Source organism: Anticarsia gemmatalis, chromosome 6 (assembly GCF_050436995.1).
Source record: "Anticarsia gemmatalis isolate Benzon Research Colony breed Stoneville strain chromosome 6, ilAntGemm2 primary, whole genome shotgun sequence".
NCBI lineage: Eukaryota > Metazoa > Arthropoda > Insecta > Lepidoptera > Erebidae > Anticarsia > Anticarsia gemmatalis.
Window position 1 is genome coordinate 7,492,382 of NC_134750.1, and position 13,567 is coordinate 7,505,948.

Below are 13,567 nucleotides of genomic sequence, written 5' to 3' on the forward strand. Positions count from 1 at the left end.
TTGAATTGAAACGTACTGTAAACATAATTCGAGGTCCCAGTGCCTGCTGAAAAGTTAACTGTTAAATCAGACGTGCTATTAAGGTCTTTTCTTACCAATTCATATATCAAATGACTGTCATTTGATAACGGAACGGCCATAATTCAATAATGGTTCGACGTAAACCGATTAGAATAGCTACATAACGAACTAGCTGTCAACCGCGGCTTCGGTCACCACTACGCTGTATGGAATTGAAATATTTAATCGTGTCGCAGAGTCATCAATCAGAAAGATAAATAGTGTTGCGGTTATGACCTCGGGAAGTAGCCAATTTTCTGGAATATGCTTCCGTTACGACATACTCTTCGGGCTAGCAATATTTTTGCATTTTCATTCTAGATATCTTCTCCTTTTAAACCTGGAAGCAACTCACTACATCAATTAAATAAAGAAACCATTTACAGAATTATTCGTGCAACAAGTTTTAGGGTGTTTTTATTGCCGATATCTCTCAACATCATGTGCCCAAATTGTCGTTAGTTTGAACCTATAAAAGTAGTTCAAGAAACGGAATAATAGAAATAGGAAGGAGGGCAAAAAACTAACACAAACTTTTTATTACAGCACTTGTCGTTGGATATAATAAAAACCTTCTTAGTTGATTTTGTCCCACTTGTAGATTACTTCGATTATTTGATTATACTGATAGTAATACAATCAAAGAAACTCTGATTTTCAATCGAACAATTGCAAAATTCGAACAATTGCATATAATTACTACGGTACTGATATAATTAAATATAGAGCGCAATAATTGCAATAGCAATGAGTTTACAAAGCGGTTTAAAACTTTACATTATGAAGTGAGATTCTTATTTTAATTAGAGACATTCCAGTATCTACAATTCAACATCTAGCGACGCTTTTTACTGTAGTAAGTAACGCATATAGTACGATTCTCGGAAATGTTTTAAATAAGTTTTTCTATATATTACTATAAATTCTAACTCGTTTACTTTTCACTGCTCAGAATTAGAAAGATCCGGAGATTTATGTCTGAATTTCAATTTTGTCGAGTTGAATTTGAATAACTTCTGATGTAGATACTAATGTATTTCTTTTCTGTATTTCCTAATTTCTTAATATAAAATATTTGTTACAGCAAACCTAGCGACGACATTATCAAACATGGACTATGCGATATCAACGGACTTGGACGGCAACCCGCCGCTGTGGGTGACGATGCGCCACGAGCCGATGCATAACGACATATACGTGAACAACGCCAAAGTTTACGTCTCGCGATCCTACCAGGCCCTCAACGGAAACAACAAGTTACAAGTAAAATGGATTTTATATTACACTTGACAAGTGTTTCGTATCGATCTATTCAAGGTAGACAGATGCTACGGCTAAGTTTTTCATATCGTTGTCAAGAAACAAATTTTGGTCGCTATTATAAAGTACTTGAGGTACAATACCCATTATACCCATGGCTTAGTGATTTATAGTATATATTGAAGTATCGTAGCTTTACCTACCTATTTTACTAATGGCTAGAGTTTCTAAATCCATTAGCTATATGGATTTTAAATTTTTAAAGCAATTATTAGACTAACCATTAACAAAGCGATTGAAACGCTATCCATTAATTTGTTCATAAAACTAAAGCTATGAATATTTAAGCAGTTTGTGTAAAAACGATGATGTAGTGAGCGTGGTGCGTGTGACGGGAGACAGTGTGACATGTGTCACGGCGGTAAAGCGACGCGGTGACGTGTCATACTCCCGTCGGCTATTGGCAACTCAAACGAAGCACAATATTTGCGCGTTTCATTAAAAAATCTGGGGGCACGGAAGTGCCCCCGCAAGTCGAGCAAAAAAAAGTGGCACGGCCGTAACATCCTTTTCTCGAAGCGATTCGGGCTATTTTTGACACCCCTATAATTTCGTTGTGGATAAAACAAGAAGCCTGAATTTTCAGCAACTAATCAGTCATTGTATAAACACGGTATATTTAAAATTTCAGCCAATTTGAACCAGTAGTTTAAGAATGACAACTTGTTAAAATTTTGAATTTTGTCACTCACTGATTCACTGACTCACTGACTCACCGATCATCAAAAGTCTAAGGTACTTCTAGCAGACTTAGAAGCTTAAAATTTAGAATACAAATAGGGTTTAGTGTCTTAATCATGGGAAAAATTTAATATTTTCTAATTTCGGTCCAGTTTTCTAAATACACCAACTGCAACAATTACTTTGTAATCCCCTATAAATGTATAAGATTACAAGGTTACATTTGCAGTTAATGAATTTTTATTACTGTAGAAAATAAAATAAATAGGTGTAAATAAGTACCTACTATATGAGGCATAACGGGAGGTAGTATAGGGTGGGTAAGGGTGTTTAGCCCATGAAACTGAACAACATTCCCATTGGAAAATATGTTGAATTATGAAAAAAAAACGTCTTTCCATACAAATTGGACTTATGTTCGCTCTACAAAAAGAAGTGAGATGCCACCAAAAACATTCTGTAAAAACCTCAAGTCTCGCCGTAAAAAGTGGTGAGATCTATATAATACCAAGTCGATTAATCTATTTAGTCCCTACTTAAAGGACCTTCTGTCTTAAGTTATTACGTATGTTATTATCATGCCAATTTAACAAAAATACCTTTAAAACAAATAGATCGACTTGGTCATCGCAAGAAAACACAAATTCGCCATTAATATTTCAGGAGCATTAACTTCTTGTCGTGCTGTGTAGTGTGATACATACTAATAATCAAATCATGCGATGGCCAAGTCGGTCAATTTGTTTTAGAGATATATTTGTTAAATTGGCATGATAATAACATACGTAATAACTTAAGACAGAAGGTCCTTTAAGTAGGGACTAAATAGATTAATCGACTTGGTATTATATAGATCTCACCACTTTTTACGGCGAGACTTGAGGTTTTTACAGAATGTTTTTGGTGGCTATATCTTTACCCGTACCTCGATTCTCTGCTGCTATTGAGTATCGACCACCGACTAGCTATCGAATTTTTTTATGAAATTCTGATCAGTGGCTCTAGCGGACGTCGTGGAACTTATTTTGGCAGTACATATTAAATGTCAACTCTCGATACTCGATTATTCGAATTGTCGTGAATCGCGCTACCTATCATGAAAAAAAAACAACCGTTGTACTCGATATAAAGCTATCAAGGCCGTCAAACTTGAATGATATTTTAGTGCTTAAATTGTAGCTTGAATACATACCTACCTACTTGTATATTTGTCCTTTTTAAGTCATTTATATCACATTGTAATTTACATTGTGATATACTGTATTCTCAAACATCTATAAATATTCAAAAGTTAATAACAAAGTTTGATTATGAATACATTAATGTTAAAATACTAAAATATGTGTCACAGCGAAAATTAGTCACAGTGTGTTAAAAAATCAATGATATAAAAGGTTTTAAATAGCAATTTCTATTACCTTCAATTCCTAAACGTTCCCGTAGCACAAACATCTCTATTCGCTTTATCCGTTTCAATTCGCTTATCCGTATAATCGGAGTACTAAGTACCTACATACAGTTATAGTTTGACTAGAAAGAACTCGAAAGGAACTAAGGCACCTACCGGTTCACTTGTTTGAACAAAACTTAGTCTCTGTGCAATCGGTCGCTCTGAAAAAGTGCATGAAGATAGTATTGATTCGTATCGAATACGTGATCCGCTCGCTTGGACTAGATAGTAGATACCTAAGTTTATTAAAATCATTCTAGACTGGATAACAGTATGGCTCTATAAAAAGTTCGATTATTTTACTGGCCTCAATACAAAGGATATTCTAATCGCGTCGATCGCTGCAATTGACGCTGCAATAGGTATACTTATTTGATTTTCTCTTGTAATTTTCTGATGCAAATCGTTGCTTTCGAGTCGATTATATTTTGAATGAATCATTGTTAAGTTTTCCGCGTCAAAATATTACTTCTTAGCAATGTTTGTTTTTCTACACTTATTTGTTGCAATCGCCTTATTATCGTTTGAGAAATGAAACATCTAATACAATGTGATATCAAAAATACGTATTATATTAATCTTTAACCCCAACGCTCCAATATCCGTCCAAGACATCCAAGTCAATTTCCGATGAAAAGCCAAAAGGGCCGTACTAAAAATAGAATCAAAATCCGTGGTAACATTTCCAACTTTATTTTCACAACTAAGCCAGGATTTACCTTACTATATGAAAGCTGGCCATGCCTCTCGGGGATTCATAGTTGTCATTATATGCCGTTAGTATAAACTAGTGCGATAAACTCATAATATAATGGGATCATACATTTTGATTTAAAAGATGTATTGCGGTTGCTTTCTACAATATTTTTCCGGAACTTGCTAGTTATGAAACCAAATTTTGATGTTGCATTTTGCATGGTAGTAACCAAGGTGTCAAAAACTAAGAAAGGTTTTTAGATACTTACTTATAATTCGTTATTAAATTCATGTTTTTCCTTTCCATTAGATATAACCTGGTGTAAGTATTTAATACTCGTGATTAGTTTTTGATAGTTTAAGATAGGTAAGCTACCTAGGTACAAAATAATCATATTGTCATCAGAAATTCTATCCCAAAAATCTGACTTAATTAGAAAAAGCGATTAACTTGATGGACTTCTAATTAGCCGTGGTATTCCGACTCTAATTCTGACTACCTAATGAATAGATCGAAAACGAAATAGTATATCATGCTTATTATAATCACGCCGTGGTATAACGATTTGTTTTTAGAACAGTAATTAAATTCAGTCAATGGGTATGTATCTGCTTTTCTAAATACAAAGCGGTTAAAGCGATCAGAGATATAAAGCCGCCTATATCCTGTAATTATCTGTACCACGGAACGTTCAATTTTAGGTGCTGCACGTGATAGATCAAGTTCTGCAACCGTTGCAGCCTCACGGACCCAGTTCAATTAGCTCGCCCGTCTATAATCCCAATGCATATCACTTCCTGGAACACTCGGATCTCTTCAATATCGGTCAACATCGCCTCAGGTAATTTTATAGACGCATTCTTTACTCAAGCGCTTCAATAGAATAATTTAAAAATAAATGCAATGACAGTCGAGCCCTGAAGATATTTTCTATCTATCTAATTAAAATGCTGTTTTAAATAAATGATGGAGAGAGAAAGTCTGGATACATTTTATATGAAATATTGGCCTCATAGAAAACTGCAACTTTAAAGTAAACACCCCGCAAACCCTTACAGCTTATTTTATAATAACCCTTTCATAAAGTTAAGTACACGTCATGTTAAATAAAAGTACTTACAAAAAGTTGGCAAACGAGCCCTCATTATGGAGCAACTTTAAAAATTAATTACCGCCTAGCGTGTTTCAATTACGAGCAAACTCGCGGTGAATCAAATTATCGTGAAATTGAACTTTTTGTACGTTGTTGTGTTCACAAACAAAACAACACAATTACTGCGAATAGCAACAATGATAGCTTTGTTGCAAATGATATGGACTGTGTTACTAACTAGGTTCCAGTTAGACGTAATAACAAAATCAAAACATGCAATATTATTATGTAAATATATTCATTTGTTCTTAGTATTTACATGGAAATATTAACTTTATGTTTCGTTTGTACAGAACACAATTAGGTAGAAATGCAATTTCCCAGATGGAAAGAATGGTAACTAAATAAACGTTTCGTTTCACAGATCTTTTAGACAGAAAGTGAACCAGCTTAAAAAGAGCAAAGTATTTGACACGGACGGCCGCCACACCTTTTTTATCCCTGTCGATGAAGGCTTTAAGGTAATCTTTGCTTTTACTGTGTAATACATTAACTCTCTTATTCATAAAAATATATGAAGTTATGAAAGGCTTATAAAGTGTTTTGTTTCTTTCACTCCTTTGTGAAATGAAAAAGAGAAAACATATTATAGTAGCTTTTTAACTAAAATAGGTTTATAGTGTGTTTATGAATAAGATGGTAAGTTTATAAAAGTTGGACGCGCTATACAGTTTGTTTTATTTTTAGCCAACAACGAGGTCTGACTTAATAGATGAGAAAGTAGTGGACGGGCATGTTATCCCTCATCACGTGTTGTTCACTCACGCCACACCCGACGCCAAGGAGTTCGAGACCCTCGCCTTTGGCGATAACGTCAAGGTCATTATCTCATTCAGTACCTCTATGAATGGGAAGGAGGAGTTAAGTAAGTGTCTCTATATTTTTAACATTAAATACAAAGAAAATATATTTTATATTTACGCAGTTATCTTCAAAAACTTCATTTCGTATTATGTACGTGTAATATAGAAATTACACGTACATAATACGAAACATATAAATTAAAATAGAACAGAGTAAATTTATTTTTCTTGTCTTCTGGTTTCCAAAACGATAAAATAGTTTTATCATTCGAGGTGGAATTTCAAAACACTGTTTGCTGGCTGATCGGTTCAAAATCATAAAATTACTATATAAATATTTAAAATAGTATGGAATAATCCATCACAATTTTAATGTTTAATTGCGCCTTCTGTTTCAATAGATTTAAGCTTATACACTAAACACTGAGCTTATGCGATAACTGGCATTTGATCAAATTGATAGTATCTTTCCCTACCTCGCAGGGGTATAAACTTTATGTAGTCGCTTACGTAAAATTGCTTTCGCAGTACTATTTGTTATCTGACTTACTGATAGTAGGCACGAGTTATACGAGCCGTCGGCCGGAGTAATAAGATGCTTTCAAGTTTTTTCTCTCACAGATAATGCATTTTTTTCAAAGAAATTTTGCTTGAATAACTATATTCTTATCTTAATCCTTTCCTGTCTAGATATACATTCGAAAATGTGTATCTGATATACATGTAGAATTTGTTATGAATTATAAGTCTTTAATTATAACATGTTTTAACTAGCTTACGTGAAATCTAACACGGTGGCTGGCGACGCGAAGCATGCCCGAGGCGTGGTGTTGGCTGAAATAGTAAGAGCTAACATTCCAGTGAAGAATGGCGTCGTGCACCTCATACAAAGACCGCTCATGGTTGTCGACACCACCGTCATTGACTTCCTTAAGGTGAGTGATTTCTAAAGCACCAAATCTTATACACACTTCTACTACTAACTTACTAACAAATGTTCTCTTACTAACAATTACAATCCAATCAGAATCTGGTAACACAGTACTAATACTAACAATGTTATTAGATTGTAAGCTAATAGAAACACTCCATTTCAATTACATAATTGACTTTCCGCTACATTTTAATGGGAACCAGGCAATGAAGAAGGTAAAACTAAGCGTCCTTATTTCCATTTTATTATCCATCTTTGTGTGTCCTGTTATTTCGTTACATACATTTCCGTTTTACTTATGTTTATTAGAAATAAAGAATTCAAGCACGTTTTTTAAAGTTTGTCTGTGTGCAATTGAGCGTACCTTGAAGTATTGTGATAGACTGGTAAGCTTCATCTAATGCCATAGATATATATTTTGGTAGGTAGCATTCATACCATCGGATAAATGAGGATAATTTAAAATTTGGTCATTAAACGGGAAGAAAGGGTTAACGGGTGGCTGGAATCATTAGTTATCGCAGATTTAGAAAGTAATAGTTAAATAAATCAAGTGTAAAGTGTTGAATTAATTTATGTAGACATAGATATACCTAATATATTTATAATATTTTATTGCCGATGCGTTATAGTATGTATATAAACACGTAATAATAATTTTTCTAAAATAAGATATACCGATAGAGCCTTTAAGTACAGGTAGGTATAATGAATATTTGTTATTATTTTTTTGTATGTGCATCCCCGCTCCGTTGGATCCTGCCGCTCCTGCATGATCTTGACAACTTTAGGGGATTGTAAGTACCTATCGCCATTATCGCATGTATTTATATAGACCTTTTATCTATCTCTACCTTTGAGTGACTACCTTCTATTTATTATACTTATATTATATTTTTCTAATATTATTTTTGTACATTTATATTTCCTTTTAAAGTTTTCTCTAGAATAGCCATAACGAGGTAAAGTACGGTTTGTATTTAAGTGATTTAGACGGAAATAATTCACGACAGAGAACAATATTAAACGACTTAAAGCTAAAAGAGTGAAGTTAATTACGCATTTCATTACAAAGAACAGTACGTAAATTAATTACAACGGTCACTTGATAAACGATGGCTTTAAAAGGAGCTCAGAAGCCTTTATAAGATTATTCAGATAAAAGATTACCAAGATTGTCTTGCTGTACTATTATTTTCTCTCTTAGTAATAAAAAAAATCTTTAAACAGGAAAAAGAAGACGGACCTCTTTGTAAATTCTATGAAGTAATCATGGACTTGGGAGCAAACAACCAGTTCCACAACGAACTCACTTTGGCCAAAGACATCACGCTGTTTGCGCCCTCAAATGAAGCGTGGGCTGATTTCAGCGTGCAAAACATTATTAGGTTATTTACTTTATATCATTTTAAAAAGCTTTTTCGTAATGTTATGTATGTCGCTTAAATAGGTTGCTTTAAATTATTTCTAATGTTCGCGTCGCAAGCAAAATGTTAAACATATTTAAACTTTCATAGGAATCATCAAAAGCTGCAAGAAATTCTGAACTTGCACCTGGTACGGGAACGGCTGCCGTTGGATGCTATAATTCACAACAACATGAATCAGGTAAACATTTGAATGTAAATTAAGTTGCATTTGGCGTATTTTCCAGTCAGATATTTAATTTACGATTGAATACAAAATTGCGGCTGGATGTGTGCATCAACCACGAATTATAAAATTCAATTCCGATTAAAATTAATGTCGTGTACTGGATTTAATTCTCTGGTTTCGTTGCTGCTGTTTGGAACCAGGTCCCCGGAACTGTACGTTTATCCATTTTTAAATATAATTTATTTTACAAACGTTGTTATCGTTTACAGTCCGGTCTTGTATCTCATTTTTAATATACGTATCATTTGTAACTATTGTATGTATGTGTTTATTTAATTCGACAATTGTATGAATGCATGACTGTGAAATACATGGCTCTTTTAAGTTACGTTATTTTATACGTGTACTATTTCTATAATAGAATTTCAAGTTATGCTATGTGTTTCAATACCCTATAGAGATGTTGTAAATGCATCATAGCATGGATGTCGAATGCAAATTTTCGCATATCTTTATGTTAAGTGTACTAAAATTGTTACATTATTTTAGATCTACCAAGCACCGACGGCTTCTCCCCGAAAGTACTTGTACTTTAATGTTTTGACTCGGGGTCAGAATCAAACTTTGACTGTGGAAGGCGGTGGGGTGAATGCCACCGTGACATTACCCAACGTAGCTGCAACCAACGGCTTTGTTCACATAATAGATAGAGTACTCGGAGTTCCTTACACTACTGTATTCGAAAAACTGAAAACGGATCCTATGCTGAAGTAAGTACAAAACACTTGTGTTTTCGTGATACATTTAATAATAAATCTTTCCTGGGAACGTATTTGCTTATGTTTTCGTTAGTTATATAAAAAGGTTTGCATGAACATCTACAGTTAGGACTTAGTTGTGATTTATGTTCTATGTTCTGAGAAAATCAACGTTATGTTTACTGTTGTAGCATTACCTACAACTTGGGTAAACGGCAGATGTTTAACCAGCAGCTCAATGACATGGAGCACCGCTACACGTACTTTGTGCCGCGCGATCACGCCTGGCTTAAATTCCAAATCAAACATCCCTCCGCATTCAAATCCCTGTTCAGGGAGGATATCGGCTACTACGTAAGTTGTGTTTGATTAATTTAAATGTAACACTCGACGCGGAGTAAATTCAACCGTATTATTTCACGTTCATGTACTTTCAGACCAAACAAATTCTGGAGCGACATGTAATCCGAGCGGGGCGCGCGTACACTGTATCTGATTTGAAACTTCTCGCAAACGAAACACATCCCTTCGTTTTGCCGACTTCACGCGATCCACTCAAGCTGCGTGTCAAGGAATCAGATAAGAGTAAGCTTTTAACGGCTCATTTACATTATTATCTCTATTCGTTCCTAATGTTGAAATTCGCAACTGGATTAATGTCAACATTTCAAATCAACACATGTACTTTATTCCACAGATTACTACGTCGAATGGAACGGACATTGGATTCATGTGTTTAGGCCGGACGTTGAGTGCACTAATGGTATTATTCACGTTATCGACGAGCCTTTCGTATTAGAGAGTGACATCCGCGCCACCGGTGCGGCTCAACAACTGCCCACCACTTACACTTACTTTATACTTTTCCTTTCTTTCTGTTTTGCAAGAATGATGGAGAATTAAACGTCCACTATTTGTTATGAGTCAATCTGTTTGTAAGGTTAATTAGCCAAATAAAATAAAACGTGTTATGATTTAATAGAAATCTAAATTAAAGATTCACAAGGTTTTCAGCTTTGGTTATAAATACTCAATTTTCATAGATATTGTCAGATATCGTTTTGCGTAATGTATGTAAATGCAATAAGTTCGGGTATCTACGTTTTGTGTTACCGTAGTTCTTGACCCTAGTTTAAGATGATAATATCGGGTCGGCGGTTTAAACGAGGTTAGAGCTATATAAAGATTTTTTACATAAATGTAAACGAGGTATTATGTAAAAAGTCCGTTTTAAAATGTTACCCAACAATTCAATATACATACACTGCCATTAATTTTATAAGATTTTTATAAAAATGATGAAGTTTTAAATTGGCGCTGGCACTTAGAGCCAGTGATCCTGTCTCTTATCATATCTGATATCATCTTATATATCCTTTACAATCGCAGTATTTACTTCGAAAGTTTTATTTTGTGAAATTAGTCTATGTATTTATGTATAAAGTATTTATTTATTAAGTAATTATTTCCAAATCGTTTGAAAAAATTATTATCTTGTCCACTATTTTTGAAGTTTAGATCCGTTGTGCCTTTTTTAAAATCAAAGTACAGATCTATCAGAAATTTACTTAAAATATACCTATCCAAAACCTTTACTTATACTAAATTATATTTACGTTACCCTTTAAAATGTAAAATCCTTATATTTTCTATACATTCCATGTTATATAATATGTATCTTAAAGATATATTTACTTCTAAATATTTAATGATGTTACATTAAAGATCCCAGTTAAATTTCTTAAAATATTACTTGAACTTGACTGAATAATAATATTCTATAAAATTTTAAATCAAAGTGAAAATTAATTACTTACATAACTAGAGTTATTCATTGTGTCAAATTAATTGTGCAGATAATTAAAATGTTTGGTAGATAAATATCCAATTTAAATTATACCGAAAGGTGTTATCATTCTGATAGCGGTAATAAAGTTAAACATTTTTAAGTCAAATAGACAATTGGAATGATTCGATGGCGATGGATCGAATTTAATCAAAGTTTGGTGAAACATCGCCGTGGCGTGCACGCCTTGCGATGCGCTGCTCTCTGCTCTCTGACGCAAGCGGGTTTTTCATTTAATTACCACGAGCGAGGAAAAGTTAAGTATTTATTAGAAGTATTCTTAAATCGAGAGCAATCAATAATTATGATAAATGTATATAGGAATGAATGTGCTTACAATTATGATGGTGCATTTGTGATTTCTCTTATGTTCATTAAGCAGATGTAAATAATTTATGTAAGTTATCATAGTTCATTATAATTATTGTATAATTTAGTAACTATTACTTGAATGCGACTGAAAAATTATCATGTTTTCATACCTAGAGCTCTTATGAAAATATCACTCATAGACACTCAGATATACAGAAATGCTGCTTTTACGCTTAGAACTATAAATGTTGGAGTTTTCTATAAATAGTGATTTACACAATGTTGTTTATGTACTTACGTCTATGAGCTGTCACTTTATACTGAATATATACTAAACATGTTTGGAGTATTTACAATCGTAAGGCAGCAGGTTCTTAGAGACATTGTTTTAAACAAATATACTCGAGTATTGTATTGAGATCAGTGTAATTAAACATTATATGTCGCTTTATAGGTATACTTACATTATAAACTTGAATAATAAGTGATGTCTATATCGAGCCAAAGCTAAATGCTAATTCAACTGATATCATAATTACCTTCCTACCTATATTTATTGTGTAAGGTTTTAATACTACCTACAATAGTGTTTAGAGATTGAAATACATATAGCCCATACATTTAAGGTTTGAAACTTTCATGGAAGCGATAATTATAGAGTTGCATTTTTAAAACTATACACTAGTATTATGTGGGACGTATTGACCCAAGACAATATAATTTTGACCAAATATTGTACCAAATATTTGGTTAAGTACGAAATTGGAATTCCATTAATTAGTGGATGTTTTGATGTATTAAAATCTATGTCAAATTAGTGAAAAGTTATGACGAAGTGTTTAATGACAAAGAATTTATGTATAAAATATAGATATTGAACTTCTCGTGTTCGTTTCATTGAAAATAATTTCCTTCAATAGTCAAGTCACGGATACGGAAGGTGCCAGAATTAATTTTGCACGTCTCTGATGTGAAGGACTACAGCCAAAAGCCCCGATGAGAATTGCAAGTAATAATATAAACGATATTTGAAACAAACAAAGTTAAAACAATAACTATCCAACGTGTTTACGGTTATCTAAACGCATTCCCACAGCTGCTACAATTTCATTAGCCGTACCTACAAATGCCTGGCTTTAGCACAAAAATACATAAACCCGCTGAAACGCGGGGAATTATAATAATGCAAAAGTATTTTGAATTTACGTTAAAGGTAATACTTATATTTAAACAGACCGAGCCGTCTCGTCAACTCCGGATTGAAGCGTTGTGTAAACAAAAAAAAGTATTTCAAAAAATCTCTGTGAGTAAAGTTTCACGCGGGCACTCTGTTTTAACGGAATAATTGAACGCAACGCGGCAAAGGTCGTCGTCAGTCTCTTAATCCCATAAGGTTGGCGCGACGACAGAGCTAGGCGCTCCCATGCTAATCTCTTTGATGGATGGCGAGCTGTAGCTCGTTTCTATGAGACCACCCCATTACACGGGATACGCTCACGCGGAACTGTAATGCGTGTTGCGGTCGGTAATTACCTTCCATTTAAACAGAAACACACTCGAATATACAACTTGATACGTTAACAACTGCTTCTATAAACAATAGTCACTGAGTGAACGCAATTGTAATATTATACAGAATAACCCAGCCACATGAACCCGCCTACGATTAAGCCTGAATTACAAGGAAGATAAACAAAACGGAATTTGAATACAGTTAGTTTAAGTGATACTATCTTGGTGTCTGATTTTATTTATTGACAATGTCTGCCGTGTTTATATTACCTACTGATAAGCACATCACTTAGTTATGGTTAAAAAAAAATATTTAGCAGAGTTTTCTTTATTCCTGGACTTCTGTGAAATAATGCAAAGCTCTTAAACTAAACTTCACGTTTTTTAAAGAAACGTGAAGTTTAAAGTAATTAAATTAAAGGAATTAATTTAAAGTTAATAAAAC

General features: G+C 33.7%; 1 protein-coding gene across 1 annotated transcript in view; it reads left to right on the top strand.

Moving 5' to 3' along the window:
• The window catches only part of Fas1 (fasciclin 1 Fas1 domain-containing), a 55,739-nt gene extending 43,245 nt beyond the window's left edge, over positions 1-12,494 (top strand). The window contains exons 3-13 of the mRNA XM_076115574.1: positions 1,145-1,323; positions 4,910-5,049; positions 5,726-5,822; positions 6,049-6,226; positions 6,939-7,099; positions 8,329-8,486; positions 8,616-8,706; positions 9,244-9,464; positions 9,644-9,806; positions 9,890-10,037; positions 10,150-12,494. Of these exons, the coding sequence (XP_075971689.1) occupies positions 1,145-1,323; positions 4,910-5,049; positions 5,726-5,822; positions 6,049-6,226; positions 6,939-7,099; positions 8,329-8,486; positions 8,616-8,706; positions 9,244-9,464; positions 9,644-9,806; positions 9,890-10,037; positions 10,150-10,355 (1,742 nt within the window). The 3' untranslated portion in view covers positions 10,356-12,494. The remainder of the gene's footprint in view (positions 1-1,144; positions 1,324-4,909; positions 5,050-5,725; positions 5,823-6,048; positions 6,227-6,938; positions 7,100-8,328; positions 8,487-8,615; positions 8,707-9,243; positions 9,465-9,643; positions 9,807-9,889; positions 10,038-10,149) is intronic.
• The last annotated feature ends 1,073 nt before the right edge of the window (positions 12,495-13,567 follow it).